The sequence below is a fragment of the Papio anubis genome, chromosome 7 (genome assembly GCF_008728515.1).
Source record: "Papio anubis isolate 15944 chromosome 7, Panubis1.0, whole genome shotgun sequence".
In the NCBI taxonomy this organism is placed as follows: domain Eukaryota; kingdom Metazoa; phylum Chordata; class Mammalia; order Primates; family Cercopithecidae; genus Papio; species Papio anubis.
The window spans coordinates 25,910,678-25,923,272 of NC_044982.1; the positions used below are offsets into that span (position 1 = coordinate 25,910,678).

At 36.2% G+C, this 12,595-nt stretch overlaps 1 protein-coding gene across 16 annotated transcripts in view; it reads left to right on the top strand.

Annotated features, from left to right (window-relative positions):
- Window positions 1-12,595, top strand: part of CEP128 (centrosomal protein 128) — a 449,960-nt gene that overhangs the window by 183,507 nt on the left and 253,858 nt on the right. For all 16 annotated transcript variants that reach the window (XM_021941917.2, XM_021941915.2, XM_021941920.2 and 13 more), the window contains one exon: window positions 1,018-1,077. In XM_021941917.2, coding sequence (XP_021797609.2) covers window positions 1,018-1,077 — 60 coding nt within the window. The remainder of the gene's footprint in view (window positions 1-1,017; window positions 1,078-12,595) is intronic.

A 12,595-nucleotide genomic window follows, 5' to 3' on the forward strand; every position in this document is an offset into this window, starting at 1 on the left:
GGGAGGATATGAGATTGGGTGAGATTTAGATAGAAAGGTGGATGAGAGAAAATTGGATATAGGAATACAATATTCATGTATGTGGTACGTGGTAGGCACTTAGTATGCTTTCAGCATTTGTCTAAACGAGTTAACTAATGATATTCCTGACAAAGAAGCAATGTTCACACAGCTCAGGAGGTATGGAGGTATTTGAGAATAGGAATAGACTTCTCTTTGTAGAGGGATAAGGTATTTTTAAACAGGCAAATTTGAGAAAGAGGTCCTCAAAAATATTATTTGTAGCACGGAGTTCAACAAAAGTACAAATTGAGAAAAAACTTTTGTATTTACAATTATAAAATCATTGCCAACTTTGAATACAGTTTAGTAATATGACAAAACCAGATGCAAGGGATTTTATAAATGAGTTGGCATGAAGGAAGTCAAAGCAGCTAGTATAGATGAACTATTATTGTAGAATTTTGTTATTATTTTGAAATACAAAGCAATGTTTACTTGAAGTCATGTTGATGAGTTTGTGTCTATTGACAATCATTGATAAGACAAAATGGCCCTTTTAGTATTAAATTAGGGTTAAATTTAGTATTAAATTAAGGATAAATGAGAGAAAGGATTGTTTCCATGTAATCACATATAACCCTCTTTGAAATACATTATGCAGAACAAGGCTGAAGAAAGGAAACAAACAAAAATGAAGTAACCTGACTTTAATTGAAACTGTTTGCCATATGGAGCTCCATAGAATCAGCCTCCACAGATCCTAGCAATGATAGCACTTGATAGTTGATTTTTCCATAACAATATTTATTGCCAATACATAAATAAATGAATACATACATAAAGAGGCATGTAAATGAATGCTGGTTTGGAACTGGTTGAGTATTTGGGGCAAACATTTTTCTTTTCAAATCCTTAAATTGGGGGACTATACTTTTGGATGCTGTGGTGAAGAATTTCATTTATATATTTATGTCAGAGAAAAATGTATTTCTGATAGACTCTTTTCTCTTGTAGGTTTTTTCATCTGGTCCTGATATACATTGTGACCCACATCGCTGGTTAGCAGAAAGCAAGGTAATTGATCTTTGAATCCTAAAGTTATTGTAATATTTATGATCTTTAAGCCATCCTATTTGGTTTAGCCATTTATTTTGTCATGTAACTGAACATGTGAAGCTATAATACTTAATTGCAGGGGAAGAAATCCCTCCAGTCCGTTTAGGGAATCTCTATGTTTTTTATTTTAACATTTAAAAGTTAAATATGTAGGCCTAGAATGAGAGAATAAAGGAAAATAAAACTGTTGAAATATTAAGAACCAGATTATAGATATATGTGAACATTGACAAAGGAACACAGAAGAAGGAAGAACTAATTCTGTTGTTTGTGCTGGGAGAAAGGTAGGGTATGATGCTACCAGCATGTCAGAGACAGCTTCTGGAAAAAAGCAATATTTAAACTTGGCCTTACAAAAATATGTAGTTCTCAAGTTAGTTAGTTATGGATAGAACAGTAACATGAAGATGAGAATATTTGAGTAACCACAGATAATGCCCTGAGATTGGTGAGTAAGACGTGGGTGGGAGGTGATGGAAAGATGAGGTTTACCTTTGAAGGTCAACTATGCATTAGGGAAGCCTCCTGAAACAAAGCATTCTTAACAAGAAAATGAAAGTATAGTGATTGAACATTGAACTTTAACAATGAACCTGTGCATTTCTAGCCATTTTTGATAGAAACAAATACAAATTTATATTTATGCCACTTGAATTAGGGAATTTAGAATGTTTTGCTGCCTCAGAATGTTTTGGCCAGAAACTTCTGTTGTGCATTAATATTGCATTTCTCAGTTTTCTTTTTCTCAACTTCACAATTCTGACAACAAGAGCAATGTAGTTAGAATTTTCTTTCAAGTTAAAGTCTTTATCATTTCTGAACAGAAAGCTTTCACTGCTGTAGTTCAGTTAAATTATGAGAGTCAGAGATGACTCTTAATCATAGCTCTTTAATTTGGGAGCTAGTGAGCAGTTTTCCCTTATCTTTTAATGGGATTGAACTTCTGATCAGACCAGTTCTAATACTGCATGAGACAACAGTTCCTTCTACAGTGTAAACGGGTTGTGATAAAAAATACCACACTGACCAACTGACTAAGGGGGAATTGAATCTATTTACTAGAAAGATGGCTTAAGTTATTGATGGGCTACAATACTGTAATTCCCATGAACTACGACTGGACAGCTCTATAAGTATTGAAGATAAGATCTAAGTCAGAGGACAAAATACTATATGGAAAGCAGAATTGCTCTTCAGATAGTCCATTCTGACATCTTGCAGTATTAGAAGGACCTCTGAGGGCATTCAGTAATTGTTTTCATAAATCTGCCAAGTGAATTTGTTCTGTTAGTATTAATTCTAGAAAACAAGGATTGGGTGGGGTTTGCATCACAGTTGCTTTGTTGGCAGTGGTGGCATAATAAAAATATGAAGTCCAATTGAGAGTTGGACTATACTTACAGGTAAAATAGCTAATGAATGGTAATAAGAAGAAATTACAGGAAGGAAGAGGGTTGAGATGGTCTGTATTAGTCAGGGTTCTCTAGAGGGATGGAACTAATGGAATAGATCTCTTTATAAAGGGGAGTTTATTAAGTATTTACTCACATGATCACAAGGTCCCACAATAGGCCATCTGCAGGCTGAGGAGCAAGGACAGCCAGTCCAAGTTACAAAACTGAAAAACTTGGAGTCCAGTGTTCAAGGGCAGGAAGCATCCAGCACGGGAGAAAAATGTAGGCTGGGAGGCTGGACCAGTCTCTCTTTTCATATTTTTCTGCCTGCTTATATTTTAGCCATGCTGGTAGCTGATTAGATTGTGCCCACTCAGATTAGGGTGGGTCTGCCTTTCCCAGCCCATCCACTCAAATGTTAATCTCCTTTGGCAACACCCTCACAGACACACCCAGGCTCAATACTTTGTATCCTTCAGTCTAATCAATTTGGCACTCAGTATTAACCATCGCATGGTCATTAAGGAATGCCAGGTAAGCAGTTTCCATTGATTAGGGGTATGTTTTTGTAATAAGTTCTAACAAGGTATGGTAAGGCCATGTTTTCTTCAGCTTAATGGAATTTACTGAGAAACTACTATGTCTCAGAGGCTGTTACATGCTGTGGGCATAAAAAAATGAACAAGGCACAGTGACTTACGCCTGTAATTCCAGCACTTTGGGAGGCCAAGGTGAAGGGATCATGAGGTCAGGAGATTGAGACCATCCTAGCTTACACGGGGAACCCCTGTCTCTACTAAAAATACAAAAAATTAGCTGGGCATGGTGGCATGCGTCTGCGGTCCCAGCTACTCGGGAGGCTGAGGCAGGTGAATTGCTTGAACCCGGGAGGCAGAGGTTGCAGTGAGCCAAGATCACGCCACTGCACTCTGGCCTGGGCGACAGAGCAAGACTTCATCTCAAAAAAAAACCAAGACGTTGTCCTGGTCTTTAGAAAAGACAGACATATATGCAGATAATTTCAGTCTTATAAGTAAGAGCTGTAATAGAAGTATGCAGAAGCTACCACGGAGGCTGATGTCCCAGATGAATATTGAAACCATCCAGGTAAAGAGCAAAGAGCAACCACGCAAAGAACAAAGTTCTAGGAAAGGCACAGAACAGAAGCAATTTGATGAATGCAAAGAAAGCTCAAATGATTTGGCAATAGTAAAATATGAACATATGACATGGAGAATGGCAGGGGATGGGGCTCCAGAGGGATTAGGATTAGGTTCATCCAGTAGAGCATTATTTGCCATTTTGAGGATCCTGGATTCAGATCTACATTGCATGGAGAATCACAAAGGAGTTTTGAACAGGATAGAGTAGCATTGCTTATATTTATATTTTGGTAGTGAAGTGAAAGGTAGATTAGAGTTGGAAAGATTTGAGGTAGAGAGACCAGTTAAGAAGCTTAGAGTGAGAGTCTGAATTAAGAAAATTGTTCAGACATTCAGAGGAAAGGACAGACTGGAGTGATTTTGTTGACAGCATACCCGTGATGAGAGATGTTGTATTCTAGGGTGATAGAGAAAGAAATTTCCAGGATTTTCTAGTCGAAGTAGAAGACTCCAGTCAGGGGTTAGTATCTGAATAAATGAACATGCAGTCTCCCAGACAGGCAAATTCATGGCAGTATTGAAAGAGTTTCCACCAGGGAGACTGATAGTCAGAAATTTCTAGTTGGACAGGAAGGCCCCAAGAGAAGCAAGGACAAAGACACAGATTACAGTTTTTGTTCACATCATGGCAAGAAGTGAGAAGTACTAAAGATATTCACATGGAGATGGTAGGGACAGCATGTCATATCTAGCACAGGCCAGCACTCTCAAGATGGATTCACCTACTGGAGAGAATCACTGTTGAGTCCACATGTTACATTATTGTTTTGTGACAGAGAATAAAGAAAAGCTGGTATTAGCTGTGCTTCCACATCAGGCAGGATCCTGAGTGCATTGGTGTTCATATAAGAACACATTTAATTCCTGGATCCGGTATTTATTCCCTTAAGAAACAAAAAGGTGAATTTATATACTTTTTTGATGGTGTAAAGCTAGACTTTTTCTTCTTGGCCTTTGCCCCATTGTATTGAAATTCCCCATTTGCTTCTGTTTCTTTAGTCTGTAAATGTTACTAGGGAAGATCTGTGCTTACCCTGTTCCTTACTACATCTTCAGCACTTATCACAATGCCTGGCTAAATGTTCAATAAATATTTTTTAAAAGAGTAATTATATTGGGCATGCTACATTTTCCCAGTTGAGGCACTTCCTCAACTTAAATATTATAGAAAAATAAATAACAAGCACATGAGATTTCAGTGAATATATTAATTCCTCAGTACTGGTGTTATTTGATCATAGCTATAAACTTGGAGATTAGATGGGTAAGAAATACACTTCCAAAGTTAGGGAGAAGATTTTTTTATATTGTGTTGTTTGATATCACGCCAAAGAGTTACACTTTTTGTAGTATTGTATATTCTAGGCATTGACAAACATTTGCTTTTCCACACTGTTTAAGTGATGTAGCTTTAAAGATCATGTAGTTTGACTACCTCGTTTTGTAGACTGAAGAAACTGAGGCCCAAGATGTTTTTAGTTTTACCTAAGGACGTAAAGCTAATTAGTTACTGAGAAGGGCTTAGACCTCTGGCCTCAGAACTCTGTTCCATCATTTTTCTCCCTTGGTTGTGTAATCCACACTTGAATATAAACCTTACATTTACAAATATTGTCTTTTTATTGATGTGGATTTTTTAAAACATTGTGTGAGAAGTATTAGGCCCAGTGTACTTAATTCTTGTTGATAGATGTGGATAAATATCTAATAGTTTATCCTTCTGATATAGAATGGAAAATGTTACACTCAGTAGCTTGACTGATTTGTTGGAAATACTCTTTAGATTATTTACGTGGAATATATTCAGTTAATTGAGCAATAGTATATGTACTGCTGTGGAGATTATTTTGCTTTTTTCTTGATTATATTTATAACTTAGTTAAAAGGTGAAGAAAGTATTACTGAAAAAATTACATATTTTTAGGTTGACTTGTATTGACTTGTTGACTCTTGCATTTCTAATTTAATTCTTGTTTAGGTGGCTGACCACGTTCTAAAAAATTGCCATCCTCTTTATCTCTGGTTCTTATACAAATGTTTTCTTTCAAAATTGTTTCTAGAGGTTTGGGAAAAGAAGCACAGAAATTAAAGGAGCAAAATTCTGGTTCCTAATATTACTGTTACCTTTATAAGCTATAATCTTTTTATTTAAATTTTCTGTGGTCCTTGATTTTTAGCTTTGAGTCATTTCTTAGTGCCTTTAGTATATTATTACCCTAGGACTCAGTAGAAGAGTCTCACAAATTAAAAAGATCATCTTGGTAGTTTTACTAGATACTTATGAATATTTTCACCTAATCAGAAGCTATCAACTAAACTACGAAGGATTAAAAAAATGCCATTACCTGGGTGTGGTGGCTTACACCTATAATCCCAGCACTTTGCGAGGCCGAGGTGGGCAGATGATCTGAGGTTAGGAGTTTGAGACCAGCCTGACCAACATAATGAAACCACCATCTCTACTGAAAATACAAAAATTAGCTAGGTGTGGTAGCCGGAGCCTGTAGTCCCAGCTACTTGAGATGCTGAGGCAGGAGAATTGCTTGAACCTAAGAGGCAAAGGTTGTAGTGAGCCTAGATTGTGCCATTGCACTCCAGCCTGGGTGGCAGAGCGAGATTCCATCTCAAAAAAAAAAAGCAAAACAGACATATTTACAAATTCATTCTCTATCTTGGTTTATTTAGCAATACTTGTTGATGGAGTTAAATAAATGATCCTATTATGTAATCTGTAAAATACTCCGGTGAGTGGTTAATAGAATGGTTTTTGCTCCGTGATTAATAGCCTTGTCAGCTAATTATTATTGGGAATTGTTAAAGTTATTTCTATATAGTGTTCCAAGCTGCTTCCTCAAGATACTTAATGCAGATGTTGGGTATTTATCCAACACACACAGATTCTCATAATTGATTATTGATTGATTAAATTTCCATAGGTTGATGTTTTATTTTGTAGGATTAATAATATATTCTACATACAGATTCATTTCATAAAAAATTCCTAACTATAGTTTATTTTTAATTTTGTTTGACAATGGAATAAAGGCCTCATAAGAATAGACTGAAGCCGTAGGTCATATTATATTAATCTGTTCAGGTTGCCATAATGAAATACCACACAATGAATGACTTAAACAGTAATTTATTTTCTCACAGTTCTGGAGGCTGTAAGTTCAAGATCAAGGTGCCAGGTTTGGTTTCTGGCGAGACCTCTCTTCCTGGCTCGTAGATGGCTACCTTCTCTTTGTGTGCTTATGTGACCTTTCTTCTGTGAGGCTGGAAGAGAAAGAGTGTTCTGCTATCTCTTCTTCTTGTAAGGACAGGATTCCTATCAGATAGAGTCCACTCTTATGACCTCATTTAACCTTAATTATCTCCCTAAAGGCCCCATCTCCAAATATAGTCACACTTGGGGTGAGAACTTCAACATATGAAGTCGGAGGGGACAGAATTCAATCCATAACACATATTAAATCTGACTAATACCTTGTTAGGGATTTTGTTGTTGTTGTTGTTATTGTTTTGTTTTTTTCCCCAGAACCATTAGTATTATTGTTAGGACAAAACAGATTTATTGTTTCTCCATTACCATCTCTTGTAGTAGCAGTGACCATAGGTAGTAATTACACAAAGGTGAAAGACTAGGATGGAATAGGTGGAAAAGCATTGGAGAAAAGGAAATGTGAAGTGATTTTTTAAATTTGCAATTAAATCACTGGGTTAGAAGAGATTACTGGAGGATTGTGCTGGGACCCATTTTGTTTGGACCACGTGGGTTATTAAAAATTGAATTGGTAGCAAACATTTAAAAAAGCAGACAATTGCATAAATACAATATGGAAGTTTTGTGTGGGAAACATCAGAAGATCTGATAAAAAAGTAGAGTTTCATTCGTATATGGCAGAAAACAGTTGGAAATGAGAAAAACCATGGACCTGACCACATTAGCAGGGACAACTACACTATGGTTTGACATAGTCCCCTCCATTCTTTATTCATTTCCAACATGGGGGAAAAGTGTTGCATTTTATCATTATGCTTGCTCTGTTAATTTTCTTAAAGTAGATTAAGAGAAACAGATACATTTCTGTATTTTCTATCAACTTCTTTTATTGATGTTTTCTACCTTGCGCTTGTAACTACTCACATTTGCCATCTATGGTGCATACCAACCAGATTAAAGCCTACTATATTGTCTAATAGTGACTTGTTCCTAGAACAGGTGGTCTTTCTATTGATAGGAGGTTGAAAAACTGTCTTCTTTTTCACTCCTGTGGAGTCTGTGGTCAACTGTAAATGTCATATCTTTTATGAGTCCATGTTCTTGTTGCCATTTTTTAAAATGTATTCCTTCAGGTTTGTCTGTTTTAAATTTTATCCTGTGCTTATATATTTCTTTTGTTTGCCAAAATTGTTTAATTTGTTATCTGCTAAAAGTTGATATTTTGATATAGGCATGCAACGTATAATGATCACATCATTATAAAAGGGATATCTATCACCTTAAGCACTTGTTTCTCATGTGTTTCAAATATTCCAATTCTATTCTTTTAATTATTTAAAAATGCATGATAAATTACTGTTCATCATAATCACCCTGTTGTGCTATCAAATACTAGATATTACTCATTCTATATATACCCATTTAACCATATGCACTGCCTCCCTCTCCCACTACCCTTCCCAGTCTCTAGTAACCATCATTATTCTACTTTCTGTCTCAATGAGTTCAATTGTTTTAATCTTTAGTTCCCAGAAATGAGTGAGACATGTGAAGTTTGTCTTTCTTTGCCTGGCTTATCTCACTTCACATAGTGTCTCAAGTTCCATAAATGTTGTTGCAAATGACAGGATTTCACTCTTTTGTATGGCTGAATAGTACTCCGTTGTGTATATGCACCACATTTCCACACTTTCTTTATACATTTGTCTGCTAATGGACAGTTAGGTTGCATCCAAATCTTGGCCATTGTGATTAGTGCCACAACAAATGTGGGAGCACAGACATTGCTATCCTGATTTCCTTTCTTTGGGGTATATACCTAGCAATGGGATTGCTGGATTGTATGGTAGCTCTAGTTTTAGTTTTTTGAGGAACCTCCATACTGTTCTCCGAAGTGCTTGGCTTACCAGGTAGAGTCTTTTTTTTCTCTTCCCTACTTTCCTTCAAAACAAACGCAGTGTTTCTCTCAGTGCTGAACTGGCTGGAGCTGGAGGAGGTTTGAAACAAGCGCCTCTGTGTCCACAACCACTGGGACTATGCTGGGACAGATCTGAAGCCAGCACAGTACTGAGTCTCTCCCAAGGCTTATGGTGACTATTGTCTGACTACTTCTGATGTTTATTCAAGATCCAAGGGCTCTCTAGTCAGCAGATGGTGAAGCCAGCCAGGCTTGTGTGTTTCTCTTCTGGGCGACACGTTTCTTTCTGGCCTAGGCAGAGTTTAGAAATGCTCCCTGGGAGATAGGGCCTGGAGTCAGGAACTGTAGGAGTCTACTTTGTGCTTTATTTTACTGTGGCTTGAGTTGGTACCCATGTTGCAAGACAAAGTTTCTTTTACTCTTCCCTCTCCTTTCATCAAGGAGAAGGTGTATCTCTTTGTGCCCACCTCAGCTGAGAGCACACAGGGTTACACCTAAAGCCTGTCTCACAGTTTTGTAAGTTAGAAACATGGGTGTTATGGGTTATATGTCTTGACCGTTACTGATTTCTCTCTCTAACCGTAACATGTGAGGAACTACCACATCTCAAAAATGTACATTTTGGTTCTTCCCTTTGTATTTTCACTTGCTTGGAGTATTATAACAAACTCTTGATTTCCAGCCTTCAGCGTGTGTTTCATACTCTGCGTAGAAAACACTTTCTAAAGAATAGCCCAATTTGCTGCCTTGATTGTCATAGGAGGATGTTGGTATACCGTCTCATATTTTTCCTGTATTCTCCGTTAGTGCTTCAGCAGAAAATTATAATAGAAAGTACTTATTTTATCTGGCAAAGAGTTGACCCTGTTTCCTGGTTTTCTGTCCTATGGAAGCTTTTTATTGTTCTGTGTTCGCATGGATGTTTCAAAGGGAGTATTGAGAAGTGAAGTAGGCTTTGTTAACTTTCTGCAATCATAACTGGAAGTGCACAGCCCAATATAATTTTCAGACTTCCTACATTTAGCCAATGACATCCAGACAAGACAGAGGCCTATAGATTCCATAGTGTGTACTAAAACCAGGTCTCATTTATCCATAGATGTATAATTTTAGCTTTGTTTTTCTGTCTTGACTTACTCTCTACCCTTCCTTTTTTTGTGTGTGTAAATAACAGCTTAATTGAGATATAATTCATATATCATACAATTCATCCATTTAGAATGCACCATTTAATGCTTTTTAGTGTATTTACAGAATTGTGCAGTCATCACCACATTTAATTTGAGAACACTTTCATCACCTCAAGTAGAAAATCAGGACACCTTAGCCATCACCTATAAATCCAACCACCAGTTCTAGTCTGCCATTAATCTTTCTGTCTCTGTAGATTTGTCTATTCAGGACATTTTAAATAAATATAATTTTTTTTTTTTTGACATAGAATCTTGCTCTGTTGCCTAGGCTGGAGTGCAGTGGTGCAATTTTGGCTCACTGCAACCTCCGCCTCCTGGGTTCAAGCAATTCTCCTGCCTCAGCCTCCTGAGTAGCTGGAATTATAGGCATATGCCACCATGCCTGGCTAATTTTTGTGTTTTCAGTAGAGACGGGGTTTCACTATGTTGGTCAGGCTGGTCTCGAACTCCTGACCTCATAATCTGCCCGCTTCAGCCTCGCAAAGTGCTGGGATTACAGGCGTGAGCCATTGCCCCCGGCCATAAATATAATCATGTAATATGTGGTCTTTTGTGATTGACTTATTTCATTTAGCAGAATGTTTTCGAGTTTCATCCATATTATGATATATCCATTTTAGCATGTATCATGACCTCAGTTTTTTATTGCCAAATAATATTTCATTGTTTGGATATATTCCATTTTTTAAATCTGTCTATCATTTGATGGAAATTTGGATTGTTTCAATTTTTTGGCTGTTGTTATAATGCTGCTATGAGTAATTTCTGTCTGAGTTTTTGCATGGACATTTGTTTTTCATTTCTCTTGGAGTTTTACCTGGGAGTAGAACTGCTGGGTTGTATGGTACCTCTATGTTTAACCCATAGAGTAACTGTCAGATTATTTTCTAAAGCGATTGCACTGCTGTGCATTCCCACCGGCAGTATGTCAGAGTTCCAGTTTCTCCGCATCTACGCAAACAATTGTTATTATCTGTCTTTTTGATATTAGCTACCCTGCTGGGTGTGAAGTAGAGTCTCATTGTGGTTTTGATTTACATTTTCCTGATGGCTAATGATGTTCAGCATCTTTTCATGTGCTTATTGGCTATTTGTATATCTTCGTTGGAGAAATATCTATTTACATCCTCTGTACATTTCATAAACGGCATCATTTGTCTTTTTATTATTGATTTCTTTATGAATCCGACATATAATTCTCTCATTAGACATTGAGTTGCAAATATTTTCTCCCACTTAGCAGGTTGTCTCTTCTCTTTGTTGGTGGTGGCCTTTGAAGTGCAGAATTTTAATTTCAAAGAAGTTCAATTTATCAGCTTTTTTTCTTTGATGGCTTCTGCTTTTGGTGTTATACCTAGGAAATTGTTGCCAAGTCAAGGTCACAGCGATTTATGCCTGTGTTTTCTTTTAATAATCTTATAGTTTCATCTCTTAACATTTAGGTCTGTGATCCTTTTGGGGTTAGTTTTTGTATATGGTGTGAAGTAGCGGGTATAAATGAATTCTTTTGTGTTTGTATATTTAGTTGTCTTAGCACCATTTGTTGGTGAGACTATTCTTTTCTCCATTAAATTGTTTTGTCTCTTTTGTTGAAAATCAATTGGCATTTATGTAAGGGTTTATTTTTAGACTTTCACTTCTATTCCTTCAGTCTGTATATCTGTCCTTATGCCAATACCACACCATCTTGATTACTGTAGCTTTGTAGTAAGCTTTGGAATGGATAAGTATGAATCCTCCAGTTATATTCTTCTTTTCCAATATCTTTTGTTTTTGGCTATTTTGGAAATTTGCCTTGAATTCCCATATGAAACATAGGATCAACTCATCAATTTCTTTAAAGAAGCCAGATGGGATTCTGACAGGGATCCTGTTAAATCTGTAGATTAGGCAGGATGTATTGCTATCTTAATAATATTCTCTTTCAATCCATGTATCTAGGATATCTTCCCACTTAGTCTTCAGTTTTTTAAAAAGCATTTTGTAGTTTTTAGATATAAGTTTTGCAGTTTTATGTGTATCACTAAATACTTCATTTTTGATACTATTGCAAATATGATTATCTTAATGTTATTTTTGGATTGCTCATTGCAAATATTAATATATAGAAATATAATTAATTTTTGTATTGATTTTATGTATTGCAATATGCTGGACTCTTTTATTAGTTCTAATAGATTTTTTTAATGGAATTACTAGGATTTTCCTGCACATAAGCCTGTTACCTGCAAATAGAGATATGTTCACTTCTTCCTTTTCAATCTGGATATTTTAAATTTCTTTTTATTTTTTGTATAATTGCCTTTTCATAACCCTCTAATACAATGTTGGATGGAAGTGGTGAGAGCTGTTATCCTTTTCTTGTTTCTGGTCTTAGTGTGAAAGCATTCAGACTTTTACTATTAAGTATGATAATAGTTGTGAGTTTTCCATAGAAATTTTAAAAATCATATTAAGGAGGTTCTCTTCTATTTGTAGTTTTTTGAGTGTCTTTTTTATGAAGGAATGTTTAACTTTATTATATGCTTTTTCTCTTTCTTTTGATATAATCATATAAGATATCATTTGTCCCTAATTCTATTAAT